Source organism: Centropristis striata, chromosome 19 (assembly GCF_030273125.1).
Source record: "Centropristis striata isolate RG_2023a ecotype Rhode Island chromosome 19, C.striata_1.0, whole genome shotgun sequence".
Lineage (NCBI taxonomy): Eukaryota > Metazoa > Chordata > Actinopteri > Perciformes > Serranidae > Centropristis > Centropristis striata.
In genome coordinates, this window is record NC_081535.1 from 14,161,743 (window position 1) to 14,177,233 (window position 15,491).

At 37.6% G+C, this 15,491-nt stretch overlaps 1 protein-coding gene across 1 annotated transcript in view; it reads right to left on the minus strand.

Annotated features, from left to right (window-relative positions):
• Positions 1-3,633: 3,633 nt before the first annotated feature.
• The window catches only part of unc5cb (unc-5 netrin receptor Cb), a 131,226-nt gene continuing 119,368 nt past the window's right edge, over positions 3,634-15,491 (minus strand). The window contains exons 13-17 of the mRNA XM_059357462.1: positions 10,598-10,831; positions 9,194-9,343; positions 8,939-9,103; positions 8,040-8,218; positions 3,634-5,471 (exon numbers count right to left, since the gene is read on the minus strand). Coding sequence (XP_059213445.1) covers positions 5,312-5,471; positions 8,040-8,218; positions 8,939-9,103; positions 9,194-9,343; positions 10,598-10,831 — 888 coding nt within the window. The 3' untranslated portion in view covers positions 3,634-5,311. The remainder of the gene's footprint in view (positions 5,472-8,039; positions 8,219-8,938; positions 9,104-9,193; positions 9,344-10,597; positions 10,832-15,491) is intronic.

Consider the following 15,491-nt stretch of genomic DNA (forward strand, 5'->3'; position numbering starts at 1 on the left):
CCTCATATTTTGACCCCGGTTTTATACTTGAAAGCTGACCTTGCAAAAATATATTAAATAAAACATTTTTTTCCACGTCTCTTTACGTCCAGTGTTTCACTCTGCAATACAAAATCGGGATATTTGTATGAGCTATTTGACTGCATTTTCCACGATCTTTCAAATTTTTAGAGAAACAATTAGGACTTTAGGCCAATCTCAGCAAAAATAAAGTACCTCTGAATGGCCTCCAGATGTCGCCCTGCACCACCAGGTGTGATAGATGCGAAAAAGGAAGAGAAAATTAGGCATACAGCAAGGTCAAACATCTATTCAAATGACTGATGAAAAAAAAAATAATTTCCTCTTGTTCATACTGTCTTCTTTTCCATTTGTTTTAATGATGTGTGTGTTGTCTCTACAACACTGTCTGTGTAAAGTTTTCCTCTGCAGGTGATGCAGACAAGGTGGACCATGAGAAGACACAACTGGACTCAAACACATCAACAACTTATCAATATCTGAGGTTACATATTGATGTTTTTATGTATGTGTAGTTTGACTTAAATCTTTTGTTGCTGTAGTGTTTTTACGTGTTTGCATTAAATCATATTATTAAAAGCACACATTTATCAGCTTCCTGATTGTATTCTCACATTTTTAAAATTAGACATATATCACCTGGAATAAGAGTTGAACATAAATGCTTAATGTTTTATCTGTGTTGTATTATATCAGATATTTTAAATCTAACATTTTCACACAGCAATAAAGACAACGTAAGCTCAAATGTAAATATAATTTATTGAAATGCATAAAAAAACCACAAGGTGGACAATATTTAAGTCTAGAAAAGTTCTCCATGATGGTGAGCAGCTTGACCTGCTGATCTCCCCCATGCTGCTGCTGCTTCCGTCACAGTGGAAGAAGAAGACATCTGGGCAGCTCTTCCTCAAAGACGGGGAGAAGGTCTTTCCACCACAGTCCACCAGCAGACACTGATGTACAGCAGCTTGCTGCGAAGGAGGACTCTTAACTGATATGTATAAGTTAGAAGAGGCAGGTAGCAATGGTGGAAAGTAACTATGTACATTTACTCAAGTACTATAGATTAATAGAATAATAGATTAAATGAATATATACATTTATTTATTTATTTATTTATTTATTTTTTTTATTTTTTTCCTGCGCTTCTGCGCATGCGCGGCTTTTTCACTTCTGCGCATGCGCGTCTTTTTCCGCTTCTGCGCATGCGCATCTTTTCCCGCTTCTGCGCATGCGCAGCTTTTTCGCTTCTGCGCATGCGCGCTTTTTCGTTTCTGCGCATGCGCGCTTTTTCGCTTCTGCGCGGCCTCTGTGCGCTTCTGCGCATGCGCGAGCAGCAAAACCGCGCATGCGCAGAAGCGAAAAAGCCGCGCATGCGCAGAAGCGCAGGAAAAAAAATAAATAAATAAAATAAAAAAATAAAAACCATGGTGTCGTTAATGTCCCGGAGGGAGTGATATTTGCCTCAAAATGTAGTGGAGTAGAAGTATAAAGTTACATAAAATGTACATAAAAGTACCTCAAAATTGTACTAGTCCAGTACTTGAGTAAATGTACATAGTTACTTTCCACCATTGCTACCTGCCTCTTCTAACTTATACATATCAGTTAAGAGTCCTCTTTCGCAGGTCATTGCCTGCTCGGGCCCTAATTAGTTTGAATAATGTTTTATATTTTTGAGGTGTGGATCCCTTCTTCCATTTTATCCTTCACATGTCACACACTAGTGTTTTCAACATTATTTAGACACTCTTCATAGCTTTTTGTTATATATAGAGTTCAGAGTTGTCATGGAAGCGGAAATCAGCTTTTGAGAGTAGAGGCATAGTTTGAACCAGGCTGTAAACTTATTTATTTCTACTGTGAAATCGGACATTTTAACATGAGTCAATCGAACCCTTCTGCAGCCTGCCTCAAGCGGCGAGTCGAGGAATTGCAGTTTTTGGTACTTCCGCGAGGCTTCACAGCTCCGGACCGGAGCTTGCCGCTTGTTTCTATCAGTGTACCAAATCAAATTTGGTCCTGCTACTGTGTCCATGGTCGGTGGAGGCGCTGGGACACTGACTGAAGTGCAGCAGATCTGATATGTGTATGAAGCAGAAGCCCAACATTTACTATAATATGGTGTTTTTGTGATAGTACTTTTGTGATACTATTGCCATGGTCAAGGGACTATTCCAAAGTGTTTTTAGGCACTTTTAGACAAACTACACTCTGACACAACTTTTTGACAAAAATCAACATGGTATAGTATGGCATTTTTTTCTTTTTAATTTTTGTACATCTTATAACATGATGATTTTCTGTCATTTTTTGACATATGCTCTAATATCTATCAACAGACAAACTGGACCATTTTAAGCATTTGAAAATTTCAATATTTTTGACCAAAATCAACATACTATAGCATGACTATTGCAGGGGTCATTTATGGACATTCCAAAATATGTTTTTTCTGTCATTTTTTGAAAAACTATTCTACTGCAGATATCAACAGACTATAATTGACCCATTTTAAGCATTTTTATGCACTTTAAAATTTGACCATTTTTGACAAAAATCGACATAGTATGACTTCTCTTTTTACAGTTTTGGACATATCAAAACATGGTGTATTTCTGTAATTTTTGGACACATTATGCTCTAATATGTATCAACAGATTATTAGGCCATGTCAAAAAAAATATACAAACTATAGTATGACTTTTTCCAATTTTTGAACATCTCTTAAAATTGTGTTTTTATGTATTTTTTGGATAAACTATACTATTAAATATATCATCATAGTAAAATAGGACCATTTTAAGCATTTAGGGCAAATATATATTTTATGATCTTTTTTGGAAATCTTTCTACTTCTTACTACAGTATGACATTTAAAAAAAAAAATTGACATCCCATAATATAGTTTCCTGTCATTTACGTACAAACTATACTACTATGTGTATCAACACAGTATAATAAGACCATTAAAACATTTTGGGTAAAATTACGGGTCTTGACGTTCATAACAGATGAAAGGTTTCTTTCTGTGATTAACTGTGCATTTTTGGTGATTATTCAAAGAGCATACTTTTGGGGTTCCGATTGTCTGTGTTCAGTTTGTCCTGTGTTGGCCAACATTGCAGTTGAATAAACTTTAAAATATCCCAAATTTTTAAATCATTATTTGTATTTCTAACTTTTCAATTACCTTTATAGTATAAAGACCAATTTCTACTTCTCTTACTTTTTCTATTACTTCAATTTCTTCTTACCCATTCAAGCCAGAGTTGCATTGTAGCATCAGTTTTTCAAAAAAATCTTAAAAATATTCCACATCTTTTCATATTACTGGCGACAGGCAGAAATGCCGAAGCAGGAAACAACACCTCACCTGTACAACAATCTGGCATCACTAAACTTTTCAATGCCATCCATATTTTTTCCACCCATTTCCACTTTTTCTAGGTATTCCATCTGCTTCAACTTCTTGTTCCTACTACTTAAATTTCTTCTGACACAGCCAGCATTGCAGTGCAGCAACTCAGCATCCATGCTGCAGTTTCTTCAGAAAATGCATACTTTAGTTAACCTCACAATGCAAACAAATGAGATCTTCATACTCTATTTTTCAATGTTGCATATAAATATAATTTATTATTAGTCTTAAAAATTCTTTCTTACACTTTGTACAGTAACTTGACAGATGAAATGCAAGCAGTTGCGAGGAACATCATGAGTGCCAGAAACAGACAGGCTACATTCTCACTATACACAATAATAATCATGAAGCTGAAGAACAACTACGGAATGCAAAAGGCTAGCCCACTGAGAATGTAAAGATTGTTTCAGAAAAATGCAAAGTTTGCATAGACGGCTTTACGAAAACTAGGACAACTGCCATTAAAAAAAGGAAAAACAAAAAACAAAACACTTGGGAACAGTCACAAGTGTTGCTGCATCAAAGGAATGTTGCATTTACAACTATCACTAATTTTTATGCACACTGTCAGTGTCACCATAACATTGATGACTTCTGTCATTAATGTACAAACACAGAAGTCTAAAGTTTAAATCTCCACAGATGAAAGTCATTGAGTTCTGAACACAAGAAATGACTCTTTTTAAAATGATGCTTGATATTTAGATGTTCACCCTCTGTATTAAATTTAACCTCATACATTGTATGTCAATTATTTGGTACAAAGCAGTGGTATTCAGTTGCATTGGTCCTACAAAAATAGATTTGATTCCCTTTTCACTTGTATCCTCTCTGCCTGGTCTCTATAATGTAGATGATATCATCTTGAACAACATACAAATCATCAGTCATGACTTTTATTCAGCTTGGGAAAATCCTCTTAATCACCCTCTATTTAGCGATTGGTGTTATTAGCCAAATTACCTGAACATAAACATGCAAAGAAGGTAAAGAAAAATAACCAATGCAACTTATTAAAAATATTTTAAACAATCTTAAAAAAACAACATATAAAACACGCAAACATAATTCAAAATCAATAATTATACATGACATGAATTAAAAGTATTAATAGTAGTTACTACAGCAACACTAAAGCTGTAAAATGGTTACATCATTGATTTCCTTCTGTACATGTAAATGAGTCGTTACTGCAAGAGTCCACCAGGAGGTGCTATGACACAGTCAAACATAATGGAACATGAAACAAAATGTGAGGACACTGCAACATATTCCATAACAGGCAGCATAAAATACAAAAAAAGATATGTATAAATAGGCATATTATTAAATACTATGTTATCACAGAACACATACTCATCCATGGAGTTGCTATGGAGACTGGTTTTGGAGAGTGAGAGATGCTTCCTCTGATCCTTGCTCCTTTGATCCTTTGACCTTTCATAGCATCTCACTACTCAAACTGTTGTCTATGGCAAGGGCATCATCCACATATCCGCACAGTCCATCCAAATAACCGGACAGCTGTTTCCAAGGAAACTAGAGCCAAAAATATCAAGTCGTTGTACCAGAAAGAGAGAGAGGAACAGCCAGAGAGAAATGACAGAGATTCTTGTTTACCCTCCAAGTTTTTACACCCTTTGTTGCCAATGTTTAACTGGGTCATGGCTGAGTAGACCTTGCTATTTCTTCCTTCCTACTTCTCTGAGTGCGCACACACCCACACACACTATCTGTGAGTGTGTGTGTGCATTTGTCATTTTGATGCCAAATGACTCGCCTGCTTTTGAGGCGTCCCCCTCTCTTATTTTCTTTTTATGTCTTGTTCCTCCCTGGAATGTCACATTCCCTGGTGGGCAGATGTCAGTGTTCAGTCGCTGCAGGAACAAGGCTGTCATGGCGTCCCATCTCCTCCAGCACCTGGGCCAGGCGGCTGAGGTTGCCGTCAGGAAAATGCTGGGCTTCCCACAAGTCCAAGATCACTCCTGTAGGACTGGATTTGGTGGCAAAGTAGTTGAGATACCTGCGTGAATGATTGAGAAGGAGCGATAAGAAAAAGGAAGCTTACGGTTCACAGGGATGAATGGTTTTACTTGGAATAGAAGACAGGACTGGACTGTTGTGCTGGCATGGTTTGAAAAATCATTTCAACATTTTTTTAGTCATCTGCACATGTATCACCTAACATTTCAGTGTCCTTTTTCATTTTTACACTTCTCTCTGTTATGTCTCTAACCTTTCTCCTTAATGAGGAAATAACAGACATGACAGGAAATATTCAGTATACATATACAAAGGTGTTCAGTCATGGGAAAAAATGATAAGACCATTGTTTTCTTCAGTTTCTTGTTCATTTTACTGCCTGGTACAACTAAAGGTGCATTTGTTTGGACAAATATAATGATAACAACAAAAAAGCTCAGAAGAGATTGATTTAAGAGCTGATATCTAGCCATTTTTCATGGTTTTCTTGATAATAACCAACTTCATTAATAAGAAAACCTTGGAAACTGGCTAGATATCAGCTTTAAAATTAAACTCAAATGTTAGGTGCTAAAATGAACAAGAAAATGAAGAAAAAAAGGGTGTTCTAATATTTTTTTCCATGACTGTATTTCTGCAAGGTAAAAAACAATTATCTTTTTTTTACCTATTGATTTACCCTTAAATTACCTTACATTTTCAAAGGAAAAAATGCAAGAAGGTTCTAATTTTTGTAGTTTTCAGTAAATTAAGTGCTTTTGCAACAAGCACAGCACAGAAAAAATATATATATATAAAGTTAAAAAAAAAGTGGAAAGAATATGCAAATAGCTGTTGATCATGCACAAGAGTGAAGAACAACAACAACTTTCAAAGCATTTGTTCCGCAAAGGATATTGTAAAATCCTATTTTTCACACAGGTGTCACCCAGTTTTGGTGTTTTTATGTGAAAAAATTAAACCTACTCTGCCCTCTATATGAGCTTTTATTCAGTATGTATCATCACTGTGAATGAGAGGCTGGTTCACATCTCTCTCCTGTGCTCCCCTTCTCCTTCCTTCACGCCACACTCTGTCAGTGGTCTCTCGTCAATCTGCAGCTGCTGCCAGTGATAAGGCCACCCCGCTGAGCTGGGACCTCATAAATGGACACACACTGTATCTCCATCACACACACAAGAATATCAAAAGACACATGGGTGACGTTTTGAAAAGGGAAGCGTCACTCTATCTTTCTCTCTGTGTGTGTCAGTCTCCGTTCAGTCGAGCTCAATTAATCTCAATTCAGCAGATGTTTATCACAATGAGTCACATTCTCCCAGAACAATCAAATTCAAATAAAAACAGAGTGGTTCTCTACAGTTTTATTCCCTGTGACATCTTCTTGCCACTCCTAATGAAAGAAAGGATTTGGCAGCGAAATTGCACATCAAAACTTTTTGAAAAATAAGGACATTGTGAATTTTTGTTTATTTCTTTAAAAAAAAGTCACTCTTTTTGCTACGGAAGCCCATATCAACCAATGTGATGAATAAAAATCCCAAAATTAGGATTCAGTGTCTTAAATCAATGAGTTAGCATCGCAAAATAATAAGTACTTTTCTCATTAATTTGTTTCTCATTATTTTGAGATACTAACTCATTATATATCATTTTTAGAAAAATTAGATACTAACTCGATATTTCGATATGAAAGTCATAATTTGAATTCTGAGATACTAACTCTTTATTTTGAGATAAGTCTGTCACTATTTTGAGAAGTTTCTCAATTGTTTTTTGGTACTAAGTTATTACTTTGACATGCTAACTCATTATTTTAATTTTTGAGAAAAATTAGATACCAATGTGTTATTTTGAGAAACTAACTCATTATTTTTTAAATATGCAAGTCATTATTTAAGAAAGTTTCTCATTATTTTGAAAATACTAAGTCGTTATTTTGACAGACTTACTTTTATTTGAAGATTTGCAAGTCATTATTTTAAGAAAATTTAGATACAAACTTGTTTATCATTATTTCGAGGTACTAAGTCATTATTTCAAGAAGAAGAGTCATTATATATTTCATCAGCTTAGTTTCATCATCATCATTAAGTTTCTCATCACTTTGAGATACTAAGTCATTTTTTTGAGATACTTTCTCATTATCATTTTGAGAAAAATTTGATACAAACTATTTTTTTGAAGATGCTCAAGTCATTATTTGATAAAAAAGTTTCTCATGATTTTGAGATAATAAGTCATTATATCAAGATAAGTGATTATTTTGATAAAGCTTCTCATCGCGCTGAGATACTCACTTCATTTCGAGATAAGCAAGTCATCATTTTGAGATACCGAGTCATTATTTCAAAAAAATTTCTTATCACAATGACTTTTTTTCATCCAAGGCTAATTTTCATCTCTTTATTCTTCCTCTGATGGAAATGGGTTTCAATACTGCATATTGCTTCACTGCGTCTCTTTCATTTTCCTTTAAAAAAAAAAGGAATGAGCAGAGTCTGATGACAGCCTGTTCCTGTGTCCAGACTGTGACCGCTAAGGGCCTGAATCTGAGTCACCGTCTCACTCCTTTTTCCCACTGAGACAGCCCTGTTACTCTACCCACCTGTCAAGGTTAAGTTTGTGGGCCAACATCCTCCAGTCATTTCCTCTGGTCTGAGGTGCGTCCAGACTGCCACACAACTTCTGTCGGATAGAGACAGGGATGCGGAAGGCGTTGGGCCCCACCAGTGTGGTGATGTTACTGGCGGGGTCAAGCAGGGACGTGTCAATACTCTGGGAATCCTGCAGAGAGAGAGAGAGAGAGAGAGAGACTGTAGTAGTGGCATATTTTCAGCATGTGCATGATTTAACACAAAACACAATGTAGCTCAAAAATGATTTGTAGCTCAGAAATGTGTCTGTTTCTGGGTTGGAAAAAAAGGGAAAATAATTCATTTTATCATCGTCCATTTATTGATGCAAGCTGAGTGATTTTCAAATATATTACATCTGGTGGATTAAATACTGGAGGTCTGGACACAGAAACCAAAGTGAGACCCAGAGACAAATGAACCAAGGCCAGGCAGGGACACAGCTCTGCAGTGCATGTACTGTAATTCATCTCATTACTGAGCACAAAGACCGAGTGCTCCGCCATCCCTCAAGCTCTATCCTCCTGGCCAGATGGCCTTTGTGAAGCCAGTGCAGCACGACTAGAGGGTGATTATTCCCCCTCTGCTCTGCATTTGCCTGTCATAGAAAGGACTATACGAAGGCCGCAGGGTCATGACTCCCTGTCTTTTAACATGTCAGTCTTTGTGAACATTGCAAAAGAAGGGGACATGAAGAGGACACATTCATTCAAGTATCTCTCATTACAGAGAGCAATGACATTGAGGACATGCGTTATATGCACTATTAAGTTGTATTTAATTTATTTAGAATGTGTAAAAACAAGGCGAATAGTTATTTTATGCTGTTAAAGTAAAAGCAAGGCGACATTCAGCAAAGAATAAACCCTACCTCTGACAGTGTGGTGTCCAGCTGAAAAATCTGTCCTTCTCCCTCCACCTGGCGCACACATATCTTACAGGCCAGGTCCACCGTGCTGGAAGAGAAGCGCTCCAGGGTGAAGCAACAGTGGAGGTTCCTCTGTGAGCCGCACCACACTTGCTGAAAGGACAGCTCCTGCAGAGAGGTGACGGGGGGGGAAGATTTACTCAGCTGTCATGTGGAAATGTTTGTCCTCTTTCTGATGAGGGTGTACGACAAGTTTACCTGGTACTTGGCTAGTAGTTTGCTCTTCCACAATGTGTGGGGGACGTCATGGATGGAAAGTCTCAGGTTGTGGGTGCTGTCTTTAAAGTTGAGAGTCTTTGGTTCATCCAACAACTTCCCACCCATTTGCTTCTCCATCTGTAAGACTTCCTGAATACAAAAACACACACATTTGTTGAGTCGGGCTGGGCGGTTAATTGAATTTTATTTTCAATTATGCAATTATTCGCTTGCAACGATTATGAAATTAAACTAATCGAGATAAACAGTTACTTTGATGCGTTCTGTTTGGCAATGATGCACTCCTGTTGTCTCGCACCCCTGAGCGTCATAGATGTGCGTTTTTGCCCGTTTTTACTGAGTTACTCATAAAAACATGTTTAGCGGTTTTCACTAGGTTATGTTCAGTCTAATTTTTTGGGAGTAGGTTAGGTTTTTTTGTTATTTGTTTAATATTCATACATTTAGAATTGTTTAGCAGGCTGTGGTCATGCACTAATATCACAACATAGCTCTTATTTATCATGGTTTTGATTTATTTTTAATTTTTAAATTTAATTTAATAATATGTATTCAAATGTATATGAACTTATTTTATTTATTTATTTCATTTTTACACTTATTTTTTTAAGTTCAATAAATGCATGATGTTTCCAAAATTAATAAGTATTTATGTTGAATTGTTTAAAAATTGATCAAATAATCATGATTATGATTTTTGACATCCTTGAGCAGCTCTATTGTTTATATATATGTATATATATATATATATGAAACTATGCATAGTGATCTCAAAACAAGTTTGTCTAGAGTTGTGCTGCTGTAAACTGTTGTTGTTTTCTACAACAGTTTCTTCAAATGCTCTCATATAAATCTACAGATGAAATGTTTTTATTGTATATTCATTACTTTTCCTCAGGGCTTTATGAACCTGAATCTGGACCTGCCATCTGAAACCAACTTCAATGTCCTTGCAGCGGGATCACTATCACTTCTCATTACCCATTCCCAAACTTAATAACCGTGTTTAATATCCCTGCTCAGTATAATAATCCTTCCTTATCTTTCCTGCATGTAGGTAGATAGAGGTATTAAACAGAGGGAGACAACAGTAGAGTAGAGGGATAAAGGCAGCTTATTTTGTGTTGCAGCAGCAGCTATATCTTTCTAGGAGCGGCAATGCTTTTCAAATTTAAGTGCTTGTCTCCTCAACACAAAGATTTCTCATTCCGCCTCCTACAGCTCATCTGCTGGCTATGCCTACACACACATATTTACAATTCATCCAAAATGACACTCACAAACATCATTAAGGTTCACAAACATATTTAATTATTGCTACATAACCTTTAGCAAACACAAAGACAAAAACAGACACATGTTTGCAATCTGCTGAATATTTACCTTGAGTGCATCCTGTGTGTCATCCAGGCAGTAGACTCTGATGTGGTACTCCATGGCGGGGCAGGTGACAGGGCCGAAGATGGCGAGTTTGAGGCGCTTGGTGGTTGCAGCGCTGAGAGATTGGCCCACTAGGCAGGTGGTACCCAGTGTCTCTGTCAGGATGTGGCAGGACTCGTCATCCATTTGGATATAGCACGGCGTGGTGAAATTTTCTTCTCCTACAACCACCACATCCTACATGTGGACAGGAAGAAAGAAAAAGTGACACAAGTGTGGGAGATAATAAGCTAAAAAAACAGAAACAGTCAAGGGATTCATACATTTGTGCTGGACGTGTGGTAGTGTTTGTGGTCGGAAGAAATACCATTATATAGAGGAAAAAGATGAGAACAAAAGAAGCATGTCTAACAATGTCACTCTGGCTCTGCCAGCCGCACATTTTCTTATATGTTTTTACTTGTTGGCAATAAAGTATAGCCATTACAGCACATTAAAAAGTTGCTTTCTTATCTCCAAGACACATTATAAAACTCATGCTCCTCTACATCTAATTAAATGTGTTTTCATTCCTAGAAATTAGACTATTCAATCTTAAGCACTATAAAACACATTTTTTAATGTACTAGACATTAAATGGAGGCAGCAAAAACTGAGCTAAATTTGTAGTTTTACTAAGCGACCCCAGCCCACTATGTTTTTGTACATTGTACCCAGTATACCAATACGCATGGCCATTACATCAAAAGCCCAAAAGCATAAACACAGCCACTGTTTCTCTAATTTACATGTTTCGAAACTGAGCAGAATGTAAGTTTATTCAGTTTATGTTTTGGGGGCTGAAATGATGTAGCGTGGGTGTGTGTGTGTGTGTGTGTGTGTGTGTGTGTGTGTGTGTGTGTGTGTGTGTGTGTGAGTGAGAGTGTGTGTTTCTAGTCTTGTACTTCCTACATTGTGAGGACCAGAACAGGTTTTTATCCAGCAGAGTGAGGACATAATTTGGAAAGTGAGGACATTTTGCCCAGTCCTCACTTCTACAAAGTCTTGTTTTGAGGATTTAGACTTGGTTTTAAGGTTAAGGTTACAATTAGGTTTAGGTTCGGGTCAAGGTTATTAGTACTTGACTAATATATCTTTATGGGTTAAGACAGTCCAAAAATATTAGTAAAGATCAACAACTTTTTCCAAAATTCAATTATGTGAGTTGTAAAACTCAATTTGTTATATCATTAGTATGAAGTCTGGAACGGCTCCACAGAAAATAAATTAGGAAAGTGAGAAAGATGTTATTGATGACAGTAAGAGCACCCAGGGCAATATTCTGAGTATATGAGTACATTTTCAGTTTCAGCTGCACTAGAAAAAGATTTGAAAAAAGAAAAACATTTAGTGGATCTCTCATTCATAGTCTATAGAGCAGCTCCGGACTTCATACCTTATAACACAAGTTTGAGACCTACTCCTCTGGTTTTTCGAGAGAGTAGCTCATGTTTAGATAGGTAGATAGATACTTTATTGTCCTTTTCAGGAAATTTGTTTTCGCAGCCTGTACATGTACTTCGAACATATATACACACATAAACACAGGATACATAAAGACAAATATTGCAAATATTGATTGAACAAGACCATGGAAATAACATATTGGAATTCCTAATTACAATGTGAACCAATTGAAACATAATTTGTAATTCTTAAATCGTTCAAAGGAACAAGCCTGTGGCAAAAAAAAAAAAAAAAATCTGGAAAAAACAGAATTTAAATTTAAGTACAATTATGGGTCATGGCATTTTCACATAATTGTCCTTAAAATATTGCACTTAGCAAGTGTGTATTACTTATGTCTGACACCCTGCCATTGTGTATGTGAGGTAATAGAAGATTAAGTATCCGGACCATTTGTAGTTGACCCCTGTTACAGCACTAATGCCAGGACATATTTCTCTTTCATTAAGAGCGTCTGGTCTGAGGAGGCATTCGCCCTCTCTCCATCTCTCCTGATCTTGCTTTCTCTCTCTGTCTTTCCCTCTCTAATCCAAACACTCCTGTGAGCAGCACATTGGCATTAATTTGGCCTATTATAAGAGACAGAAGAGGAATTACAGTATTTTATTGTGAGCTAGGCCGTTTAACAGCAGTATTATGGCTGATCATTAGACTCTTAAACTGCTCCTGGGGGATGGCACTGGGGCTCCTTATTGGGGGATAATTAGAACACACAGTGGAAAAGTGGGATTTTGCTTCATACATAAGTGTGCTGGCGCAAACAATCAAACGTGTACATACCACACATCTAACCACACAGCATTATTTATTCACACTTTTTTGACTGCCTTCATCAGCTGAGAGGCGTGGGAGGATAAATCTTTGTGGGAGAGTTACTGAAGCAGAAAGCCCCACATGTTCCTCATTATATGACCTGCTGTCTTCATCATCATCACAACACCATGTTCCCTCAGTGACACTGTGCGTGCATTTGTGTGTGTGTGTGTGTGTGTGTGTGTGCTTTGACGGGGGAGGGCTGCGGCATCCCGGATGCCAATGAAACTGATTATTCTCACTAGGTGGTGATGAGTCTCTCTATATATAAATATATATATAAATATCGAGGAATTACTTCTTCAGAGGAGCTCATCCCTCCTATTTGTACTGCAGTGATGAATACACATTTTGACAGAGCATGTCATATAAAGCAATATTTCACACATGCTGCACGGAGGCTGGCCTCAGTGGGAAGACAAGCTCATATAAAGGAAGCTGCCGTCGCCTTGGATATTACCATCTGCATTTCTGACAGGTCGGAGATGTAATCAATAGCAAGCGTGTAATCACCGCAGGGGACAAGGGGGGCACGTTCTCTCCAATATATGAAATATGGATGTTTGTCCTCCCCAATATTTGTAATGACCAGACATGTCATCACATCCTCCAAAAGCAGAAAGAAACTTATTTGTTCCACAGGATGTGTAGTATTCACGTCATGTACATGACAACAAGCAACAATAACCAGCTGTGTGTGTAGCTCAGGAGCGAGAACCAAAGTTGTTGGTCACTCTGTATCCTTTGTGTGCCCTGTACAGACTTTTCATACAATAGTTGATCACTTGCATGTAAAAAGAGTCCGCTTGGCAACCAGGTTATCATTGTAGGGTTGATCAAAACAAACACAAGGTCACTGTTGGCACCTCTGAAACGTGTGCCGGAGTGTGACTTTTTCTCTGGTGCATGGTTGTAATTGCCTTGTGTACTTCATTGAACATCCACCATGTAGCTGCTGGTTAAGGAGAAACAGATAGTGTATGTTCCATTGAGTGTATAAAGATGGACGACGTCACAAGAAAAAGAAAAGGTCTTATGTGGACTTTGTTTCAAGTGTGTGCACATTTAGAAACAAACAGGAGCGAAGCTGACCAGTGACACAATTGTTTACTTCCAGATTGCATCAGACTGTCAGTATACACACGCACACATACATACGCTTGGCCCCTTCAATGTCGCCCTTGATCAATAGTTATTTCCTCCTTTGAAAACACTCTTTTTACTCTGAGCTTTATTGGCTGCCCCTGAGTAATTCATCAATGTCACAACGGCATGTGGGGCCAGTCTGGCAGTTTTTCTCTGCTCCATAAGTCATATCATCACATCAGCAGCAGGGATTGTGCAAACTTCCTGAAAGTAATGTTGTTCAAGCCACTATTCAATAATAAGCTGACAGAGGGCCATATATTAGATAAAGGCTGGTGCTAAGTAGTTGGAATTTTGCATGTACAATATGCATGCATTTACCCCATCTAGTGTTTAAACATTTTCCTAAATACTCTCCCCAAGTGTAGTGCCTTCTTTAAATGTATATCTTATTAATTTAGGATCTAAGCGTATATAGTCACCAATCCAAGTCTCTCAGGAAATGAAACATTTTTATGTTCTCCCTACTGCTTTTCATTCTGCTTGCGTTAGGCCCCGCTGCTACACAAATGATTATGGTTCGTTTTTATACTTTGAGCACCTTCCACTTTAAAATGGTCTCAGCACACTCCTGTCTGTGAGAGTTCATTAAAAACCACACGGAAGGAAAGCTTACCCAGAAATGCTCTCTTGGCAGGTATGAAAGAGACGCTAATAACTGCCTGCAACAAGGTCTGTCGTATTATTATCCGAGGTGTACTGCTGATTTTTGGGGAAGAGTGAGGAAAACTGGTTCATTTCTAATAAGTTTAAAGCATTTTTTTGTGATGAGGGTGGAAGTATAGTTTCTCTTAAAATTATCTGTTTGTGGTAATTGTACTGTTTCTGTGTGTGTGTGTGTGTGTGTGTGTGTGTGTGTGAGACAGAGAGAGAAAGTGAGGAAAAGAAGGAGAGAGGGGATAGGCAAAACATATTCACCCAGCTGCCCTCAGCAACCCAACTTATCATCATCAGCACTGTTAATGAGTGAGCCTGCAGGCACAAGGCTTCCAAAACCACAAACACAGCACACACACAACAGCACACCCAAACAAAAATAGTCATTCATAAAGGGTACAAGAAACAGTCTGGGGAAAAGGCAGTCCCAGCCCATTCTCTGCTATCAGAGGTTTACTATTTCAGCACCTGGCTGCAAACAGGAGTTTGCTCTGAGCGCTGAGCTGCACAAACAAAGCAGAGGAAGTTGATCCCCTTTACCGTCTCCATACTATCTGTCGTCCCATGACATTTTATCATTTTGTTTTTCCTGATACCTTTCCTCTTTGCTCGTTCCTGGGTAGAATTTCCAACCAGGGTGGATTATTTAATGGATGAACCAGATCTGTAAATGTTATTTAATGTGGCAGACATATAATTTAAATATTTCACATGACTGCCAAAAGCACATTGTCATACTTGGACCATAGGCATAACAGTCTGCTGCACAGATTTC